Below are 22071 nucleotides of genomic sequence, written 5' to 3' on the forward strand. Positions count from 1 at the left end.
AGAGGTGATAGAACAGCAAGAAGAGCCAAGACAATAGCCACTAGTCTTTCACAGTAATAAGAAGGCCTTCGGGAGCTACCCATGCAGAATTGCAGATCCAGACAAGCTATTGTTATGAGACCAACACCAACAGAGAAGAAAAAGAGTTTCTGGGGACCTGTAACTCTTAGTCCATCTTGAACACCTACAATGGCTAGTTGGAAAGAAGAAGAGACACCCTTTCTAGATGCTCTAAAGGCCTCAATAAGGTAAGCAATTATAAAAGGTTCTGTTTGGGCTTATTGATGAAGCTTGTTATTGGGATGGTTGGATATGGTTTCATATCAATACTTAGCTATGAAAAGTTGATTCCATTTCCTTACACTATGGGTGTCGAGGAAATTGCTGCATAATCAATTGGAATCTGATGCTCTTCTAAGTGGGTATCAGCTAGAAGCTTGATTTCAAATTTGTCAACACAAAGAAATACAAAATATTGCAGTTTACATTTCTTTTACTGGAATAGAGTACTCTAGCACTCAACTGCTGGGTTTCTTTTTGTTTTCTTTTATTCTTTTATTCCAGGGTCAAATTCCTCGGAAGTTTACCCTTGGGTTGCCAAATCGTCAGTCTTGTCTGGCAGAGCTCGAATTGATTTTTAGCATATTGTTAAAACAAACATCAAGAAATAGCGAATTGAGATAGAAACAAAACAAAAGTACACAGCGATTTAACGTGGTTTACATACCAATGCGTTGTGTTACGTCTATAGGTAAAGAGGAAGAGCTTTTTACCATGTAGAAGAAGTATAAAACAGAGATCTCACACTCAATCACCAAGAACGACATTACAAGAACTCTTATCCAATACCTTAATGTGAAAATACCAAATTTCTCGCGACCTTGTAGGCAAACATAAGATATGTAAATATAGATTGTAATGGGGTCAACAGGTAGATCTATCGGATTGGGTTGTACCGTACCAACCCTTTGCTTCCATCATAGATCTTAAAAAATGGGTCATTGAGGTCACCCATCAAAATATGTCGGTGTAAGTCCATCTTTAAAGTCGGGTATAACAATTAAAGTCTCAACATAACACACATCATGTATATATGAACTTTGAATGAACAAACCAAGTTGCTTTTCTGGTTTGTATCAGTTTCAATCTGGTTTTCAGAGGGGCAGTGTGATCTGAGTTTGAACTGGTTGCCATACACCACAAACTGCAGCTTGCCCCATACGAAATTGGTTTGATTTGGGTTTTGTTCGGTTGTTTTGTCACAGTTCGGATTTGTTCTCGACACCACTAGCACTCCCAAATCTTAAAATTTAATAAACATGTACAACATCACTTTTTTTTTGGTAGAAAAAAGATGGGATGCAGTAGCGGCGACCTAGCGCCCCCCGCTACGCAATGTTTGGACTTTTTATCGAGTGCGACCTATGCAAGCATTACCCCTGTGCACTACCAGCACAAATATTGGCCTTATCAGCGGAGCCCCACCGGAGGCCTAGTATAGTCCACAGAAGCCAATAGCACTCATGCCTAGGCCAAAGAGCACACAACTGTCCAATGCAAGAAATAGAGGAGCAGAGGGAATTTGAACTTGGGACATGAGGTTTACCAAACCACTAGGGAGTGAGTCACTTGCAGGCTGCAGCTGCCACATGCTGACATGCATAAAGGTATTTTTTTGGAGAGGTATTCAATTTCAAATATTATACTGTAGTGAAGCTTTAAAACAGCAGGAACTGGTTTAGATTGGTCAGTTCAGTTAGGAAGTGACCAGAATAAAAAATAATATGCCTAATCCTAGAATTGACATGTAGACTGGCCTGTCCAAATCAGCCAATTTGGCCAATCTGATTCCAGTTCTTGAATTCTTAAACTTTATTGGAGTTACATGTTACAAACCCAGAAGAGTTGCTAGTTTGATCTGCTATAATGGCATAATCAGGTTGGAAGATTTTGAGTCCACTGATTGATACACTTCTCAATACAGAGATGCAGCATCAAACAGAAGTTCACCACTGTTCTGGATGGCATTTCAGGCATAGAGAAAGAACTTGACGACTTGGGTATGGTGTCAAACAAGAAGCTGAATTTTTACAGAGTGATTTGGGGGATAGTGAAATCTAGAAGTAAAAGACTCCAGGCTTCTAAGATGATGTAACTCGTTAAGAATATTTTCATCAAGAGTTATATTGGAGAATTGAAGAGAATTGAAGATTCAATCAAGCCATTCCAAGGGAAGATAACGATCTTGTTATCTGCTTACCCGAATAAGGATGGTGAATATATGGATCACACATCCTCCTCAAAAGAAGATCATGTATTAACACCTAAAAAGTGATCGATAATTGAAGAGATCATGATCCATTTGCTTTACATTGTTTTTCAAGCTAATCTGTGTCATAGCCTGATGCAGTAGTTCCATTCCACTTGTATATGTTAGAATGAACATCAAAGAAAACAGTAAGGACTAAGAGATTTAAAATGGTTCATACACCAATGCAATATACTACCTCCAAGAGTGAAAATGAAGATATTTTCACTACATAATGGCAGAAGGTTATAATAGATATTTGTCATGAAAACACCAAACAGCATTGCAAGCTCTCACCTGAAACCTTGAGTCAGAAATGACCACAAATTTCACCCTTGCTTAGCAAGAGGACAGTAAGACATACATAATCCTCCGATCGGGTTGAGTCATACTGTACAATACCACAAGGCTTTGCTTCCATATCCATGACAAGATCCATGTTGGGGCTTCAGACTTCGGTCTATTGGCCAAATCCTTCTATAACAATCAAGAATTTCAGTAGAAGTCCATTCAGGTTGCTACCAAAATACATTAGAACTGATCAATCTTCAAAACGGGTACAAGAATCTGAGACACACAACAACAGTATATACTAATTGTATTTCCTCCTGATTCTGCCAATGAACAAAAGCAACGACATTTATCCCATCCCAAAATCTACAGTTCATGGTTGCTCTACTCCTTTAAGTCCACAAGAAGGTAAACTAATGTCTTTATTATAATTTTGTAATCATATTAGTGTTCAGAATAATGCAAGACTTGGCCTTCGAATAACTTTACAAGAAAATCATGAAAGGAAAAACTCTACAAGAAATTCATGGTTTGATTTGTTCTATACCAAAAGAGGAAGATGAAAATCTGCTCTCATCAATTTACAAATGCTTCGTCTTCATAGAAAGCAGGTGATTCTTCTCTTCTAAGTGGGTTGCTGTTTCCACTCTCTGAACAAGAAATACTGAAGCTGCATTAGCTCATGTTGACAGAAAAAAAATTGGGTAATCTATGCCTGTACTAGGTAAGCTCCCCAGAATAGATCCTGAGCCTACAAAGCATTCTGAAACCTGATTCTTTGTCTTTTCTCAATGTGCTCCAGAAAATTTTATGTTTTGGGAATGCATGCCAAACACAACAGGAGATTCCAAACCACGAGGGGGGAAAAAGGAAAAAAAGAAAAAAAGAAAAAGAAAAAAAGATGAGCAATCAAGGAGGCATCACCTGGAAACCCATCTTTTGGTACAGGTCCTTTGCTGGTATGTTGTCCTTGTGAACATGCACAAATACTTGTTCCACACCTGCACCAAGGAGACCGGATTCAGTGGTGGGAGTTTAGGAAAATAAAGACCATGTTTCAACTCATCCAGACTACTTCATAAACCCTTGAAATCTGCCTGCTTCAATGTTAACATACATTTAAAAATGAAGCACTTGCTGGATTTATACAATTACCATCTGATTTGGCAGACTCAATAGCAAACAGCAACATTTTGCTAGCAATGCCCCGTCGACGCGCACTTTTGGTCACGCATAAGTTTGCTAAATAACCATACATCCTTCTTGTTCGGTTGAAGCAGTGAAAGATTGGAGCCTTCATTAGTTCCTAATAAGAAAGTTACAATAAAAAAGTTACACCATATGTCAGCTAGAACCATTGCTCCTCAGCACTATAAGATTGAAACTCCTAATCAAAGAACTCTGATTTTCTACCCCAGGATACTCCTCTCCTTGTAACAGGTGCTGGATGCTTAAATCCACAGTTCCAACCACACTCTTCAATACAGTGCATCGTTCATTTTTGTCCGTCTTCTTAACCTGATGATTTTGAAAAAGAAAGGATGAAGAATTCGTTTCCACAGGAATGAAGCAAATACACTCATAAACAGCCTACCGCGATGATGCAGGTGCATTGGTCTGCATACTGCGCATTGCATCGTCTTTTTAATGCATTAAATTCCTGAAACAAAGCAGGGAAGAATTCAGAAAAATGCAAGAACAGAATGCCAAGTATTTCAGTGTTTTGCAGTAAAAAAAAAGAGCCTCAAATATGTATGACATCCAGGCTTTACCTGCTCTGCAAATTTTTGCTTGTAGTTATTGACATAGCTGCATTAGTGAATAATTTAAAAAAAAAAAAAAAAAATCTAGATTAGCTTCTTCTCAAGATTGAACAAAGTGGTGGTAACAGTAATCCAATTTCAAAAGCATGTTCTAATGTTTCCACCAAGAGTAGTCCCTACTTTTTAAACCCAATGGTGGTCTCCATCTCCTGCTTTGGTTATCTGATAACAGGGAAGAGAGAACATGCCATAAAATTCTGGGTATAATATTTAATACAAACCGTCCATTTGGTTGATCCTCCCAGTGACATTCTGCTCTCAACCATGCTGATGTCTTCCACAAAATCAAAGGCCAACCACAACCACCAAAAGTTTTATCAAGAAAAGAATTGATAAAAATGGCCAAAATTCAAGATTTGATTTTGAATGTAGTTATACTACCCACCCAATACTCTTCATCCAACACTGCTGCCCGGGTCACAAATCTTCCAAAATCCATTACCTTCCCATGATTGAACTCTTGATCGAAATGTTGCACCCGATCAAACCGAAAATTTGATGGCTTTATAGACTCAACCTGAGGACTAGATATTGTTGGAACATCCATAGTCTGTGCCTCCTTCCTTGTCTGTGGAGATGTTGGGTCGATTTTCCTGAGGATCAAGACCAATGTTGATTGATTGGACTAGAGATCAGAAATAGCCCTATATGTGCAGCTAATAACTAATAGAAAGAGGGTCTGATAAAACAAACTGGAACTATTCCAGCAAATCCAATCCTGAACCTCAATAATTTTCTCTGATCCAAAGGAACAGAGGTCGCGAAACCAGGACTGGCTAAATATTTTAATTTAAATTCCACAAAAAAATTCAACTTTTTAGGGAAGGAAAGGAAGAAATTTTGCAGGCAAGAGATCAGAAAATAACATTACAGGGGTATTAGGCGACTCACATTATTGGAGAGACATAAACACGGCGAGGCTGGGAGTGAATTCGAGAACCATAGCTGGAAAATTGCAGCAAATCAGGACTGCGATGAACCATCCCTGCCGACATGGCTTCTTCCAATGTCTCAAACACTTCTTCAAGCTGCTCTGTAGCAGAAATGACAAAGAAAAAGAAAAAAAATCTTCAGGGCTCAAAATACCCACGACCCAGAAGGTGAAGGTTGTAGAATTTAAGCCATTGAAACCAAGCTTTCTGCTCTCTGCAGCTTAACAGTTGAGCTAACTGCTGTTGGGTTGCTGGGTTGGGCAATTCGAAGGATAACGAATTGGGTTTCCAAGCAAGTAACGCAACAAGTACCTTTTGGCTTGTAGACCTTATTCTTCTTTGGGCGAAAAGAAAAAAGACATATTTGTGCATCTCCGAGGAGGAAGACCAAGAAAACCAATAGAGGAAAATACAAATTCAAGCACACAGATTGGACAGAAACCAGCAAAGAGAGATGAAGAAGTGGCCTTCACGCCCAAGGATATCATTGTCACTTGCCAGACAAATCTTTCTTTTTTGCCTAACAGACTCGAAACACCAGGATTAATGATCTATTTCCATTTTTATTGTATAAATTATTATTATTATTTTTTCTTGGAGAAGATTAAAACATGTGGCGGCCAGCCAATGAAGCAAAGAGAGTCATAGGCGTGTGACCGTGTGACCCATTAATAAATATTAAAATTATATAAAATATTAAAATAGCCAGTGCATTCTACCTCCAATTATGTGGTCGAAAATTCAAAGAAGCACAATATGATCCGGACCCTGTGGAGAGAATACATTTCCATGAGTTTGGATGACTTCTTCGGGAGAACAATGCATTCTCTCGAAGTCTTAGTCAAGCCAGAGAATCGGCAGTCCCGTGGGAACCAGATACCACCCATCATGGAGATCTGATAGTTCGAGTCTTTCCGCTTATGGGCTTAAGGAGTAGGAATCATCCCGATTGGAAGATGTGAAAGTCAATAGAGGAAGAAGATAAAAGGCGAAAGCATGTGTAGATTCAAGATTCAATCAGTCACTTCTGAAGTTGTCGCCGATCCGATGGCAGAGAATCTTGAAAAACTCTCGTGTGATGAGATCTAAAGTAGCCAAGGGAAGGGGCTAAAGGCTTTTCTTTTGAAATGGCGAGACTCTCTTTTTTAGTAAAGGCATGGTTTAAGCCAGCTCGGGACGGGGGGTGAGAATCGCTAGCTCTTAGACTAGCTATGGCTTGACTTTGACTCTTTCCAGGTATGATGAGATTCAAGTAGCTAGGGCTAGGGAGGGTCAAGGTCAAGAGGTTTTTTTTTTGGTAAACTGATATTTAATTAGAAAACGGGCAAGAAGAGCCCAAGACATCCTGAGTACAAAGGTCAAGAAGCCAAGGAGTGGAATTAGACCATACAATCCGCCTTGCCACGGACTGGGCCTTCTTAGCTAGGGAATCGGCTACACAATTAGCCCACCTAGAAACATAGCGAACCGACCACGATGGTTCACGATCAAGCATGCTCCGAATGTCCTCCACCACACGCAAGCCACTGGAATCAAATGGAATATATGGCTCTTCAAAGCAATGGATAAGGTTAAGAGAGTCGCTTTCAAAAACCACATTTTTCAACCTTTCATCCAAAGCCCACATTAAAGCCTCTCGAAGAGCCATCGCTTCACCTGTGAAAATCGAAATTGCCAGGCTTGGAACAGACGTTGCAAACAGGGGAAAACCACTCGAATTTCTGTGAATAAACCCCAACCCAGCAGAATTATTTTCTTCAGACAGAGAGAAGTCAGAATTGATCTTCGTTTCACCATCGATCGGAGGAATCCAAACCCTATCAACACCGATAGCATCCCTGCCAGCAAGAACAGAACTTTGCCAAAACTCTCGGTAAGCCTTCGTTGCTTTTTCCAATACTCGATCTGGACTCCATTTCACCCCATTAAAGCATAAATCATTCCTTGCAAGCCAAGCAAACCAACAGGTAAAGGCGAAGAGGCTAAAGAATTCAGAACTCGTTTTAGAATCATGGAACTGGATCGTGCCCCAATTGTTGGCTTGGAACTGGAATCATGGAACTCTCGAGGCTTTCTCACCATACAACAATGGTAGAATAAAATTTTAGTAGAGCTCCTCTGGTCCCGTCCCTTATTGTGTGGTTTAAGGAAAAACATCCTCTGCTGTGCATATTTCTTTGCTGTGCACAACAGTGCAGCAGGAGAGGATGACACCTGAAAAATTCTAATCTGATGAATGATATTAAAAGTTTCATTTAAGAACAAAAACCCAAAGTTGAGATGGATCTAATCCACTTGCTCGCTCATAAACCGGATTCAACATTACAACCTCTCTCCTTCATTTAAAGTTGTCTATCGCTCAACCTGCAATTTTTTTTCGTTTTGTTCTCTCGATGTCATTTTATGCAAATTTTGTTTCAAGCCTAAAACATGTTTATTTTCCACCAGCAAAGTGGCTCCATTGACACTAATGCTATTTTTTCCATAGTTGAGTTAATGCCGAGGAGAAAATGGTGTTTAGCAATGGCAAGTATTTCATATTCTTCTTCTTATTCGTGGCAACACCAATACCATCTGTGGCAACTCTCTAAACTCTCAGTCATGATGAATGTGAGGAAGAAATTGACTCACCCTTTTAGTACTCTTGCAAACGCGATCAAGGGAACGCTAACAAATCGAGGGAAAGATGAGACTAATGGGTCAGCAAATCTCCTTCAGATTGAAGCTCCTTCACTTGATGGTCTCACAATGCCAGAGCATCTACCCGTAGGCTTGCCGATTATGGGTTTAAATGATAAAGATACCGGACCTTGTCTTCTTTTGGTTTCAAGGGAAAGCTTGAGAGAATGTCTCAACTCTTTCTCGAAGGAAGGATCAGGAACTCATATGCCCTTCATTCCGATAAAACCAAAGGCATTTTTGATGCAACAGTAATTTGTTTACATTTAATTAGTTTGTTGGCGAAGGTCATGTAGAACTAATAACATTTGATTTTAGTAGAACTAAGAGTTGCCACAAGCAGAGTCAATTTCTTCCTTACATTCAATTCCTTCCTCGCTTCGGAGAGCTTCCACAAATGGCTTTGGTGTTGCCATTCCATTGTTTGTAGTCGGTAATGGCCTCTACGAATGTAGGGTTACAGAGAGAACAAGTTGCTGGATTAAGATTTCTTGAGTGGGTAGTGGGTTAAACCCATTTTAACTAGGCCTTCACACTTAAAATAAGCATTTAAATCTTAGCCATTAAATGTTAATTTTCCAGATGTCATCTTCCTCTGTTGCCTTTGTCGTGCACAGCAGAGATGTGCACAACAGAGGATGTTTTTCCGTGGTTTAAAAGTATGACGATCACATTAGTCTCTCTCTCCCCGATTGGGAAGCCGATTGGACTCTAATTCCACGGGTGAGGGTGTATCGGATTCGCCACGAAGGTTGTTTTCTTCATTTGTGTTGTATTGATATCTGTTATGGTCGTTGGTGATATTGGCTTTTTTTTTGGATGGAAAAAGGCAACCTCCTTGAGTTACCCCTAATATTGATGTAATTTCAAGACCAACCAAATTTCGACTTTTTACCTAGGGCTGTAAATAGATGATTGAAATTTGCTTTGGAATTCGCATTGCATTTGTATTCGTTTAAAGGTATTTAAATCCATCAGATTACTAATAGGATGTGCATATGGTATTTCTCTTTCCAACTAGGGCTACAACAAGGTCAGGCTAGACCGGGCTTTTGCAATCCCAAGCCCAGCACTGTGTATTCTAATCTAAGCCCATTCCCGCTCTGACTCTAATTCAGGGCTAAGGATTATTGTCCCTGACCCTACATGACCAAGCCAAGCTTATTCCATCCATAATTGGCCATATCCAAAGGCCTTGATTGGCTCTGTCCCTAGCCCTGTCCCTAGTCTTAATTGGCCCTAGCCCTAATTGGCCATATACTTGTCCCTGTCCCTAGCCATGACCCTGATTGGCCCAATCTTTGTCCCTAGCCCTAATTGGCCATATACTTGGCCCTGTCCCTAGCCCTGACCTTGATTGGCCCTATCCTTGTCCCTATTCTCCTAATTCATTGAGATCAAACATCATGGTCAAAAATAGGGCCAAGATCAAGGCCAAAATTAGGGCTAGGGTTAGGGTTGGGGCAAAAGTCAAGAACGGGTTGGGGTAGGCCTGATGGGCCAAAGAGTAATCTCAGGCCCGCCCTTAACCCTTGTCAAGGCAAGAATATTTTGGCCCCAACCCACCCTCAGGGCCAAAATCTTGAGCCCAAGTCCTATTCGGACTCATGGCGGGTTTAGGGCTAGTTAGGGCCAAACTTGCACCCCTATTTCCAACCGATTTTCATCCGTTCGATAAAATTATCTATTAAGTTACATTTATAGATTTTTTTTTATTATTTTTATAAAAATTTTACTTGAGATATGTGAATACTTTTCTAGATTTTCTACTAAAATAAATACAAATTAAGAAAAAACATTAGTGAAAAAATTTAAGAAAATCAAAGACTAAAATGAGTAGCAAAAAAATGAAAGTTTACTAAATCTTTTTTGTTGAAACAAGTGCGAGAATACAATATACTAAATACTAAATATAAGAGAAAAACAAACTACAAATGGTAAAATTTCCAACCCCATCTCTAATTTTTAGCATACAGGTCTGAAGAGAAAATGGAAAGCCATTAACATCGCATCCAACAGTTGTGTGTGGTGCAATCCACAATTGTGTGGTTGGTCGGTTCACAATAGATAACCACTTGAAATTGATTACTTGGGGCTTTCTAGAAGGATTCAAATATGCTAGAGACCATGGTATGGTGGTAACCTGGATCTGGACCACGCCAGACAAGATATTACAATACCTGCTGTCTCCTAAGTCACTTTGGCCAATGGAGGTAGCTGAGGAACTGTTATCTTTAGCCAAAGACACTACTGCAATTAAGCTCTAACCATTCCAGAAGTAGGAACGAAGAATTGGTTTGTCACTCTAGCAAATCAAACAATTAATGCACTCAAATCTCATGAACGGCTAGGAGGCAATGTACCCCGAAGATCTTTGTTTTGTTCTTTGTAATTATTTTATTTGCTTGTATCAACAAAAAAGAAAGGAAAGAAAAAAAAATCAACTGGAGCTCTTGATTTACTGGTATCATCCCTGCTAGCAGATCAACACACCTCTTGGTTACCCTAACTTTGTGGACAATAAGGCACTACTCAAACTTCTCTCTTACCTTAAGGATGTCATCAACAAGCTCCAAAACATGCCAAGGACTGCTTCAAGCCCCACCAAAATTTGGACAGAATTAAGAGAGTCAGTCCGAAGCTCAACCTTCAATATCCACAAGCCCAGGCTTCCTTCAATCCACACCTAATACCCTTTAGCTCACAAGCAAGAACGTTGGCATCCATCTAACTAGCAACAACTGCAAAAACCACGCTCCCATCGTGAAGTGGGAGATTTCATTTGATATTCTCAAAAAAATGGTAGAAGATTTCATGTTCAAGCATATTCTTGATCGTTAACGATCTGAAACTATTTCTCGCCTATATATCGTTTACAGAATATCATCATTTGATTGATTAATACAGTTGATATAGTATTGTTATTAATAGGATCTCTCAAGTCCAAGGTCAAATGGAAAATATGAATCTCGTACTCTAACAAGAAATGATAATACATTAATACATGCGAAATTCTTTTCACTTAAAAAAAAAAAAAATACAAGCAAAATGTTATCAGATTATTTTCTGTATAATCATGTATAGTCATATTTATATATCAAAAACTAATTGGACTTATCGTATGAAAATATTCTCCACAAGAAGTAATAAGCAACAAACTCTCCATTTGGATCAGCTGAACCTATCATCAAGAACATTGCTGAAGGCTTAGATCAAGCTCATCACCTTCATCTGGAAGTCAAGGAAATTTTGTGTCCTGATGGCACAGGGTGTACAATTTAGGACCATCATGAAATCGATTTCACAGCAACTACAGAGAATGAGAGATGCCGAGGGGAAGGAAAATCTTGTGTGTCCATTAATTAAATAAATTAACTCGATACACCAAATGAGGTCATCGAAAACTTGAGAGTTTCGGTTATGGAAGTTGTAGTTGTTAATAGGAGTTAGCAAATTATGTAGTAGTTATGTATTCGTTATGGTGGTTTCGTTTTCAAATTTAAATTGTAAGATGGTTAAGGTGGTAATTAACCACCTTTGTGCCAATTTAAGGAGAAGAATGTGAAGACAATGGAGATGATCAATCAAATTAGAAGGAGACTTGTAGACTTCTTCTTTTAGTTAAGTTTCATCGTTCATCTCTTTGGTTGATAGAGACTCAGTAGTTTCGATGTGTCTTTGGCCTGTGTTTCACAGAGCGTCATTTGACTCGTGTTTCAGAAAATGACCATCATATCATTATCAATCAAGTTGCAAGCTTAACAGTTTGTGATGGTTACAACCATGAAGACTGCAGCAGATTTAATGGTGTACAAATTAGTGTAGATGGGTCCAAGTCTGCCCTCGAAGGACTCCACAAGTTCTGTTGACAAAAAGTTCGAGATTAAGCTAGTCTAGATTACATTTGTTACCTTAGTTAATCAGCGGTTGCCTAATGTGCTTACAAGGAGCTTAAGTGTCAAGATGTTAAGTAATATTATTGCCATGTTGGCATGATACATAGCTATGCTCCAACTTGAGACAGAGTACTGTCAGACAGATTCAGTAGAAAGTAGATATTCAAGGCTTCCTTGTTTAGGGTAGATTTGGTGAGATCCTTTATTTTCCTGTAGTATTCCCACACTAAGAAGATTTAATTTGTGTTATATATGATAAATTATTATATAAAGAAAAAACTTGTGTTGTGTCCTTCAAACACAAGCTGGGATTTCTTCCAGTCTTCAACATTACTTAATAGTCTTAATGCTTTACATCAGACAAAACATTTGAGAGACTAATGGGGATGGGAAGTTTCGGTTGCAAGATAAGTTGGATCACTGACTGGGAGAAGGTAGCTTAGCCCATGTTGTGAAGCCTCCAAGAGCGCACTCCTGATGGCCAACACCTACCCACTTCCACCTTAGAATTTCAGATTGGGTGAGTTCTTGCATTTTGATATGTACATTCTCCAAGTTTACTAGTAATGCCAAGAAGATACATAGAAAAGAAAAGGAAAAATATCTACCTGTTCTCTGTACTTACCCTCTAATGACTCTTTTACTGTCGTCTTAAAAAATTCCATATGGATTCTAAAAAAGGGTGAACTCTTATCTCTCATTGTCCTCTGATATTTTAAAATGCCTTAACCAACTTTATAATTAGTTATGGGAACTGTTGAGATTTATTAATTATTAATATAATTATATGTCCAAGGACAAAATTGAAAATTCAACTTTTGGGCAGTTACGAAATATAGGGTTATATATTTTGGTAACACATCACTAGCAAGATCACATTACGGATACGTGAGTTTTCTAAGAAAGGCCGCTCTCTCCCTCTCTCCAAGAAATGCTAAAAAAAGAAGTGTTCAAGGATCTTCTTCTCCTTGCTTTGGATCTCAATCTTATACCATCTATCCATACGGTATTTGGGTTGTGGAATTTATTCCCTCTCCTAAAAATTGTGGAATCAAACTGGTGACGAGTTCGTGGAGGAACTCGGCGTGGATCCAAATTAACTTACGCTGTGGTAATTCTATTTTGGGAAAGCTAATCCAGGTAAGGATCTTTCTCCTTCTATTATCAAATAGAGATATGTAGAGTTTTACCTACAGGAACAATCAAAAAATTGAAGACGTTGACTTAACAGAGAGGGATGGTACCTAAATTTTTTTGATCCTCAGATCTTGCTACGGTGTGATTCCACCTTCCGCTTTATGTCCTACAACAATTTCTGCATTTTTCTCCACTTTGAAAATGAAAGAGAACATGAGATTAGGTTAGGGTTTTCCTCTGCTACCATTAGATGAGGATGAAAGATGATGATGGTGGGTAATTTCCGGCAGGAGGAAGGGGGAAGGTGGGGGGCAGCGGTCACCAACAGGGAGAGGTGTGCTGACTCCCAGCGGTGGTGGGTAGTTTCCGACTAGGTGCAGAAAGAGGATTCTCCCTTCACCCACCTAAGTGTTGGGTACGGGAGGGTAACTCAGTCAATTCACTACACCAAAAGACATTATGGTCATTTCACATTCAAAATATTAATGACTCAACAAAATCAAACCCAAACTATGGGTAACTTGTAATTTTTGAAGTGGACCACCAGTAATTTTTGGAACTAAAGTGGAGTGCCTATAGGGTTAGGGGGTCACCTGTAAAAAACTCTTAACTATGAAGATGGTAAGCAAAATTGATCTTGAATTCAATATGAGAATTCTGGTATAAACAACTAGTAGTTACAGTTGTTTAGTAACTTAGCTCAATCTTCATTGCTCAGACTCAACTCCATATATCATAGCTGAGTCTTCATTGCTGGTGCTCAACTCCATATATTACAGTGGCTGGATGATGTACAAATTTAAAGGGAAGTCCATTGCTCATTGTTTCAAAGAGTAGTTGGCCCAAACTAATTTCTACTCAATCCATATTGGTCACAAGTGTCTAGCATCTTTTTTTTCTACAAATGCCAGACAGAAACAGCATTTCAATGCAGGGAGTTCGAGAGGAAATGGACATCAGAACTTCAAAAAGCTTATCCAGAGGTTATGGCACACATTGTTTTTGGATTCTCTATGTACACATTTAGGAAGAAAGGAACAAATCTGTTCTTTCAATGAGAGGAAGAACTGTCCTGGCTGGAAATATATTTGTTTGAGAGCCAGTATTTTGACGTGGAGAAAGCTCATTCACGAGATCCCCATCCACAAGATACCCACATATTTGAGCAGCTTCTGGCCAGGGTCGAACTGTATGATAAAGGAAAGTGATGCTCATAAACTTGAAGATGATTTCTTACTTGCTCTGAATTGGCCCGGATCAGTTATCAGCTCAAGAATTCAAGAATGATTCCTCACTCATTCTCTCCTTGTAAATGAAAGATGATGCCACAATGCAGCCTTGCCTGTTGTCATCTCCTCATGTGGCAGTGGCTCATTGCAAACAGTTCAAATATTAGATCATTTATGGAGAAAGTGCAATTGGTATTGAAGTTTGATTGTGGCTTCCCTTCCAGGTAAGTCTGCTGTGTGCCTGAAGACCTGTATATACACCAGCAGATAAGGAGTGATTTCAGGGACACTGAAGGGGAAAAGTGAAAGCGACAATGTAGAGGGTCAAGAACAGAACATGTTTAACTAGTGAAATGAATTGAGAGCTTATTATTTAACAATTCACATGGAGGTGATGAGATTACCTGTTAATCACTGGAACTTCAATTCTAAACAATTGAGCATAGGTGCCTCTAGTTGGAGTTCCTCCCAATACCTACAGGAAAATCACTATGTGTTATCATCCTTAATTCCCAATTATTGTAGAAAGCCAACATTGAAAAAGAAAAACAGGAAAAAAAAATCTCACAATAGATCATCCAACTAATAACAAAAAAGTAGTCACAGTTCATAATAAGGAGCATAACAGAAGCAAGTGATATCACTTTGGTCATTTAATCTATCCATTTGAATATAATCCATCATCCATAGCGTTACAAATCATACTAAAACCAGGTTCATACTTGACTCAAACAAAATACTACTCTTTACTTAGATAGGGTCTCCAGAATCTACTCCATTTTTACTTTGGTACCCTCAACAATTTTCATTGAACTGAAGCACCACTCACCTACTCTGTTTGTAGAATTCTGGGTATTTACTCAAGGTACAATGTTGAAAGTATTGGGAAAAATGTTTATTCAACAGAAAACACAAGGTTTTGGTGTAATTTCTCTTAAACTGAACAGGCCTGATGAATGGTCTGGTTTTGAAAATATGATTCAAAATTCAAAACGCTGTATGACAAACACACATAAATGCTAGACAGAAAGACAAGAAAACTTGAAACCAATGGTTAAATTTTCTAGAAGATTAGGTGCATCACTAATAACAATCTTCACTTCCACTTTAAACAAATACATAGGAACAAGCTTGATTTAAAAAAATAAAGAAGTAAGAACATTATACTGTGATCTTAATATAGATTCACAAAAAAGGGTTAAGAAACAACTTAAATTTGGAGAAAGGGTAACCTCATTTAGTAACTCTTCGTTCTATTGTTTGATAGGTTCCCCCTCTCGCAGAAGATTTCTGCGTCTAGTGCAACAACACAATATTCAGCAGGTTCTGTTTCAATTACTTGGAAGTTAATTAACACTTCATATACCTCCCTAACAAGGAATAGATTACTCCTCCTCACAAGTTGGGTTATTGTAACTCACAATGAATTTCAATGTATTGACTGCTTTTCACTGTGATTAGTAAAGAATCTAGAAGTGTTTCACAGTACAACTGCCATTAAAACTAAAAGGTCCTGTAGCTTGAATGGTCATACAGTATTAGCTCCTTTTTCTAACATGTGCTGAGTTCCACGCCCAGATAAGGATGTGATGCTAGTGAGATGAATCACCTTAAAAGGCAATTTTGGTGGAGTAAAATCAAGGATACAGAAAGGATATATTGGGTCAGCTGAGAAGACCAAACTGCTGACTAGTCTGGCTTAAACACACTTCATTCTCATTACAATGAGTCATTTATTTTATCCAGTTTTTCCTACCCAACTACCAGATTGAGTTGCTGTATATACATCAATACCTTTCCTAGAGACTGTAAAACTCAGTTGCTTGCTTTTTCAAGGCTAGTTCCAACTGAATCTCAGAAGCCTCAGTTATGGCTTACTGGCAAACTCACTCCCAACACCCAATAATGGATAGTCTTCAAAGAAGTCACTCAGATTTTGGCATCTAGGTTATGTGGTACATAAGACTAATCCCATGATGAAATAAAAGATCCCAACAATAATAAAAGATCAGACTGAATTACATTGAATTGATCCCATGCCCATGTCACTTTTCATGCTCTTGTTAGATAGGTCCCCCCCCCCCCCAACCCTCAAAAAAAGAAAAAAAATACTGATTTATTTATGTAGGAGTGCAACTACATCATATAATCTAACAGGGTTTTGGAAAAATTACCTTGAATTTAACACTTCATAGACCTCTGTAACAAGCAATAGATCCCCTTCCTCGCAGGTCAATACAACTCCAGTATATATGCTGATCAAACAAAAAGAAACACTAGTGATTTACAGTGCCACCTATATAAAAATGTTAATATAAGAGAATCTGATGATAAAGGAATTAAACTATACAAAAGTATTGTAAAGCATTTAAACTTCAAATGTTAACATAAGAAAATGTGGAGATAAAGGAATCAAACTATACAAAAGCATTGTAAAGCATTTTAAACTTCATGTACAAATCAAACAGGTTCCCAAGTTACTCCTCAATTGTATCCTCCATACTTCCCACACTTCACAACTGGCAACTAATGAATAGAAGAAACATCCCCAAGATGTAGCCTAAAATTAACTAGAACAACCTTATGCATTTCGATCTGTCGTCCTCACATTGATCATCACCAATGAGTACGTTATTTTTGTTCCCTCATTTCTTCCCCTGTACAATTTATATGTCATGAGATTTCATGGGGGCATCCTAACCTTATATATAAAAAACTAGGACTAGAGAGAATAACCTTGATTAGAATTGAATACCTTGGGAAGTCTGGAAGATGCCCATTTACATTATAGGATTCATGGAAACCAGAGTAGTCATCATTTGCAGCTTCACCAACATCAAGACAGTTTGGAGACTTTTCATTTCAAATATTTCTGTTCCTTCATTTCCTGTCAATGAACTAAAGTGTGAGATGCAAGATTCTAAGTGGAATAAAGCCATGCAAAACTTATTAGTATCACCTTGCTGAAATTTGATGTTGTCTTCACAAAACTCCAATTTATGTAGTAGATTTGTCATAAAACCATTTTGCCTTGCTCTAATACTCCTCATTCATTGTAACATTAGCATGAACTGGGGTAGAGCCCCATCTTTTTTAGTCATTGAAAATTTTCATTTTTCCCCCTTCTTAATTTTTTTTTTTATACATGGCAACAGGTGGAACCTACAAACTCATTCTATAAATGGGGAGTTTTTCTTTTGAAAAACTTGTACGTGCATGATATAAGGCAAATCCTTACCAAAAATCAAAAGGAACATAATGCAAATTGATTGCTCAAAACAAAGAATAACAGACGATTGTTATTTTACCTTCATGGACGTTCAATATCGGGTATGTGCTTGCATCCTTCAATAGATGCCGTCTTCAAGTTCTTCAAGCTTTTTGGTAAGCTTTTCAAGGAGTGGCACCGCTTAATGCATAGAGTCTTTAAGCTTTTCAATCTTTCAAGACCATGAATCTCAATTAGATTGTCACAATAACTTATTGCAAAATCTTCCAAGCACCTCAATCCATCAAGGCCAGGAATTTTAGGTAACTTGTGACATGCTCCAATCCATATAGTCCGCAACTCCTTCAAGTTTGAAAGATCCGGTAATGTTTCCAAGGAGGAACATCTATCAATGTGCAGATTCTTTAAGCTTCTCAATCGAGCGAGATCGTGAATCTGGACTAGATTGGAGCAGTAATTTATTACCAATCGTTGCAAGGACTCTAACGTGTGGAGTCCAAGAATTTGGGATAAGTTGTGAAATCCCTCGATTTCTAAATACCAGAACTTTTTCAAGTTGGAAAGATCCGGTAATATTTCCAAATTCTTGCAAAATCTCAGATTTAGTGCTTGCAAGGACTCCAATCTGTCAAGGTCTTGAATCTCCGATAACTTGTCGCACCTATAAATTTGCAATTCCCTCAACTGTTTTAAGTTAGAAAGATCGGGTAATATTTCCATCGAGCAACAATTACAGATATCTAAAGTCCTCAGGTTCTTCAAAGTTGAGATATCATCTGGTAACATTCTCAATGATGGGGCCCAAATAGATAATTTTTGTAAAGAGTCATAGCCCTCAAGGCGCTCAATCTCGGTTAATTCTTGGCCCCGAATGTGTAACTCCCTCAGCCGTTTCGAGTCCCTCATGTATGGCATTTTCTTGAGCAATTTGCAATGCCTTATGTTCAACTCCTCAAGAGAATCCATCCCTTCACCTTCAAAATTTGAGATGTTAGTCGTAGAGATGTTTATGCACAATAGTTTTTTGGAAGAACTCAATTTCGGTAACTTTTTCAATGATGCACAGTCATAGATTTTAAACTGCTCCAAAGACTCCAATTCCTCATCGGCACCTTCGATCTCTTCCAGGCTCTTGCAAGATTTAAGTTCTAATGTCTTTAGATTTCTCAAGTGTCCTCCTGATGCAATCGATAGCATTACCAATGAAGGGCAAAGGAAAACATTTAGGCTTCTCAAACTTGACGGAAGATCCGATACGTGTCTAACTGAATAGCAAAGTCCAACTGACAATCTGGTCAAACTTGAAAGGGAACCTAACATTATGTTTTGAGGTGAGTTACACTCACTGAATTCTAGGGTGGTCAAACTTGAAAGGGAACCTAACATTATGTTTTGAAGTGAGTGGCACCCCCTGAATTCTAGGGTGGTTAAACGTGGGGGAAGATTTGGAATATCTTGAAGCAAACTACAATCATAAAAACTAACTCTAGTCAAGCTTGATGGAAGACTTAGGACCTCGTAGTTGCAACTTATGTCCAACGTTGTCAAGGATGTCATTTGATCCAAATTATCTGGTAACATGTTCAAAGACCAACACCCAGATAGAATGAGTGTCTCAAGAGATGTCAACTCACAGATTGGGAGATCCACCACCTTTCCGCAGTTCTTCATGTCTAAAGCGACCAAATTCTTGAGATGACCAATAGATGGGTCAACCCTAACCAAATCATCACAATCTGCCATACTCAATACCTCCAAAAGTGGATTTCCTGAAAAGTCAGGTGTGCCACATAGCATGCTGCAAGACTCAAGCGTCAGAACTTTCAATTTTTCTGCCATCTGCAAATTAGTAATTGAAAGAAAGAAAATTCAAAATTGCATTTTCTTTAAATGATTGCTTGAAAATTCACACACTTAAATAGAAAAGAGTGGGAGAGAGAAACCTTGATATAGTCCCAACCAATCCAACCCTCAGTGATTTGACTGTATGATAGATCAAGAACAACTAGTTTTCTTGGACAAAAGTTTGTTAGTGCAAATCGTCTAGAAAATCCTCTCCAACTAAGTTGTCTTAGTTTTGAGGAAGAGTTATCGGCGCATCCTTCCCAACTAAGCCATCTCAATTCTGAAAAAGAATTTCTACACTTACCCAAGATTTGTGTACCACCAAGTTTGAGTAATCTTAATTCAGCCATTGCACCAAGGCCCTTAATGATCAAATGTTCATCATTTGATTCACATTCGAAGTCAATAGTGAGTCCTAAACACTTGTTTGCTCCCTGCAAAAGAAATGACTTTCAATTTAAATGTTAAAATTAAATTATTCTGACAAGCCCCATCCCAAAAATTAGTAAAGCCCTCAAATAACTAATTTACATAATCATCACAAAGATAACAATATACATTGAATACATACCTTCTGTCCGACAATTACATCCAAGACTTCCTCTTTAGACCATATTCAACTACGTTCCTCCGGCTTTGTACTCTCTCGATGAACAATGCATCTTCCAAGATCTCGGAGCACATCATGCATCCTCAGTTCATCATTTTCATTGATCGTTATCAAAGACTTTGAACAAAGAATATCAAGTCCTTTATGAGGGAAAAAACCATAGCTTTCCCATATGTAACACGCAATATTTATTTTCATGCCGATAAAGAAACATGAAGTGTCAAGAAACATTTGTTGCTCTGGATTTTCCAATCCATCGTAACTTATTTTCAATCTTTCCATAACATCACCGTTGGGAACCTTTTGCAATTCCTTCAACGTATCTTTCCATATTAATTCATTCTTTAAAAATAAAGATGAACCTATAACTTTAAGAGCTAAGGGAAGCCTTCCAATGATTTCTACCAATGCTTTTGAAAGATTCAAATAATCTCCTAGTGGCTGGTCACTTTTAAATGCATAATGGCTAAAAAGTTTGAGAGAATCATCTAAATTCATCATGTCGGGCTCATAAATTGCAGCATTTCGGGAAGTTAAAATATCCTTATCCCTACTCGTGATAATGATCTTGCTTCCCATACCAAACCATCCACCATCTCCAATTAAAGACTTTGTGTGAATATCTTGATCCACATCATCAAGAATGACAAGAACTTTCTTTTGGCACAATCTTTGCTTGATCACTTTAATTCCAGTATCCACATCAACAATATTTGGACTCCCATCTTTTATGATAGTTGTGATAAGTTGGTTTTGTAGATAGTGAATCCCAAAATTTTCAGCATTCTCTCGGACATTTTCAATGAATGCATATTCTTCAAATTTATTGAGGACTGCATTGCCAACAGCCCTAGCAATTGTTGTTTTCCCAATGCCACCGAATCCATGGATCCCCACAATTTTTTTGACCTCAGATTCAATCTCCAATAGTTTCAAAACTTTTTCAATATGAGATTTGATTCCAACTAGGTCATCAACAACATCCACAAGTCTCTTGTTCAATTTATTTGAAACTATCATAACAATTTCTTTTACTAAAGCCCCTTCATGCCTGTATAATTCAAACAAGACAATGATAAATAAATAGGGTGATGAATAACTTTCATAAAAGAAAAAAAAATTAAATAAATATTCAATATAAAAGAAAACTAGAAGTGAATTGATGTATAGTATAGTATGAAGTTCCATTATGTGATTCAATCTTGGTATTATTTTTTCATCAAAATTCTTCACGAAGATAAAAAAAAATAACAAATAGGGTAAAGAAAAATTATAAATATTATTTCACATATTTTTGTCTCTTAGCCCTAAAATTCTTTCTCGGGTAACTCTAAACCCAGATTATTCTTCATTCATCCAACCCATGTTGACCAACCTTATTATGAATTCATATGGGAGAAATATATACAATTTAACAAAATGGAAGTATTGTACTTACAAGCCTTCCTTTAAATGCCGTCCATCCAATTTCCCTATCTCTTGCAGAACATCTCGCCACTCTTGCACTGTTTCCTGGTTGAAATTGTTTGGGTGTTCCTCATCAAAGGCCTTTGCATATTCCCCAGTCTGGTTTCGCACGTTCGTCGGTTCAATTTTGTAGAAAATGGGCAATACGATCTGATTCCTTGTTCTTCTGCATTTAGAAATCTCCTTAAGCTCATTAAGGCACCATTTGCTACACCCATAGTTCATTGAGAAAATGGGAATAGAGATCATTGATTGCCGGATTGCCGCGAGTAAATTCGAAGCAATCTCTTTTCCCGGCTCCAATTCTTCAGCATCCCTAAATGTTCGAATTCCAACTCTAACTAAAGCATGGTAGAGGTGATCGGCAAAACCAGTACGAACATCGTTGCCATGAAAGCTCAAGAACACTTCATAAGGGAAATCAGAAGAAAAGGTTTGTTGAGAAGATGAAGCCATTATGAAACTGATTGCTTGATTGAGAATAGGAAACTGGTAAGATCAGAACCTCTGAAAAGGAAAATGCGAGTGAATACCCAGTAATCATAAATCGTCAAGCAAGTAGAGCAACTCACATGCATCCGTGCTTAGTTTTCCTAGGAATTCCCACCCCATTCTTATTATTTAA

The 22071-nt window shown here is 38.1% G+C and overlaps 1 protein-coding gene and 1 pseudogene across 2 annotated transcripts; both read right to left on the reverse strand.

Annotated features, from left to right (window-relative positions):
• Positions 1-487: 487 nt before the first annotated feature.
• LOC149011887 (Acyl-CoA N-acyltransferases (NAT) superfamily protein) lies at positions 488-5897 on the reverse strand. The gene is made up of 9 exons (XM_089162246.1): positions 5314-5897; positions 4808-5015; positions 4644-4696; positions 4372-4408; positions 4194-4259; positions 4013-4117; positions 3755-3905; positions 3524-3600; positions 488-3249 (listed from the first exon to the last, which is right to left on the reverse strand). Exons 1-9 carry the CDS (start codon positions 5415-5417, stop codon positions 3181-3183), a joined length of 870 nt encoding a protein of 289 aa, XP_089018372.1. The 5' UTR covers positions 5418-5897; the 3' UTR covers positions 488-3180.
• Positions 5898-13432: 7535 nt separating this feature from the next.
• LOC149011888 (disease resistance protein L6-like) lies at positions 13433-21938 on the reverse strand (annotated as a pseudogene). Its single transcript, XR_016174504.1, has 8 exons — positions 21418-21938; positions 19941-21030; positions 19468-19803; positions 17604-19363; positions 17051-17182; positions 16470-16550; positions 14700-14770; positions 13433-14544 (listed from the first exon to the last, which is right to left on the reverse strand). The product of XR_016174504.1 is annotated as a disease resistance protein L6-like (transcript).
• Positions 21939-22071: the final 133 nt, after the last annotated feature.

Source organism: Hakea prostrata, chromosome 7 (genome assembly GCF_041222555.1).
Source record: "Hakea prostrata isolate BN-2017 chromosome 7, UWA_Hpros_2, whole genome shotgun sequence".
NCBI lineage: Eukaryota > Viridiplantae > Streptophyta > Magnoliopsida > Proteales > Proteaceae > Hakea > Hakea prostrata.

What these genes read in the sequence shown, in the direction of transcription:
- LOC149011887 (XM_089162246.1), bottom strand. Translation starts at nt 5,417, where the DNA reads ATGTCGGCAGGGATGGTTCATCGCAGTCCTGATTTGCTGCAATTTTCC. An exon ending in GAGGATCAACCAAATGGACG is followed by an intron (nt 4,409 to 4,643) that starts GTTTGTATTAAA and finishes TCACTAATGCAG; the next exon opens with CTATGTCAATAACTACAAGC. An exon ending in AGCAAAAATTTGCAGAGCAG is followed by an intron (nt 4,260 to 4,371) that starts GTAAAGCCTGGA and finishes GCTTTGTTTCAG; the next exon opens with GAATTTAATGCATTAAAAAG.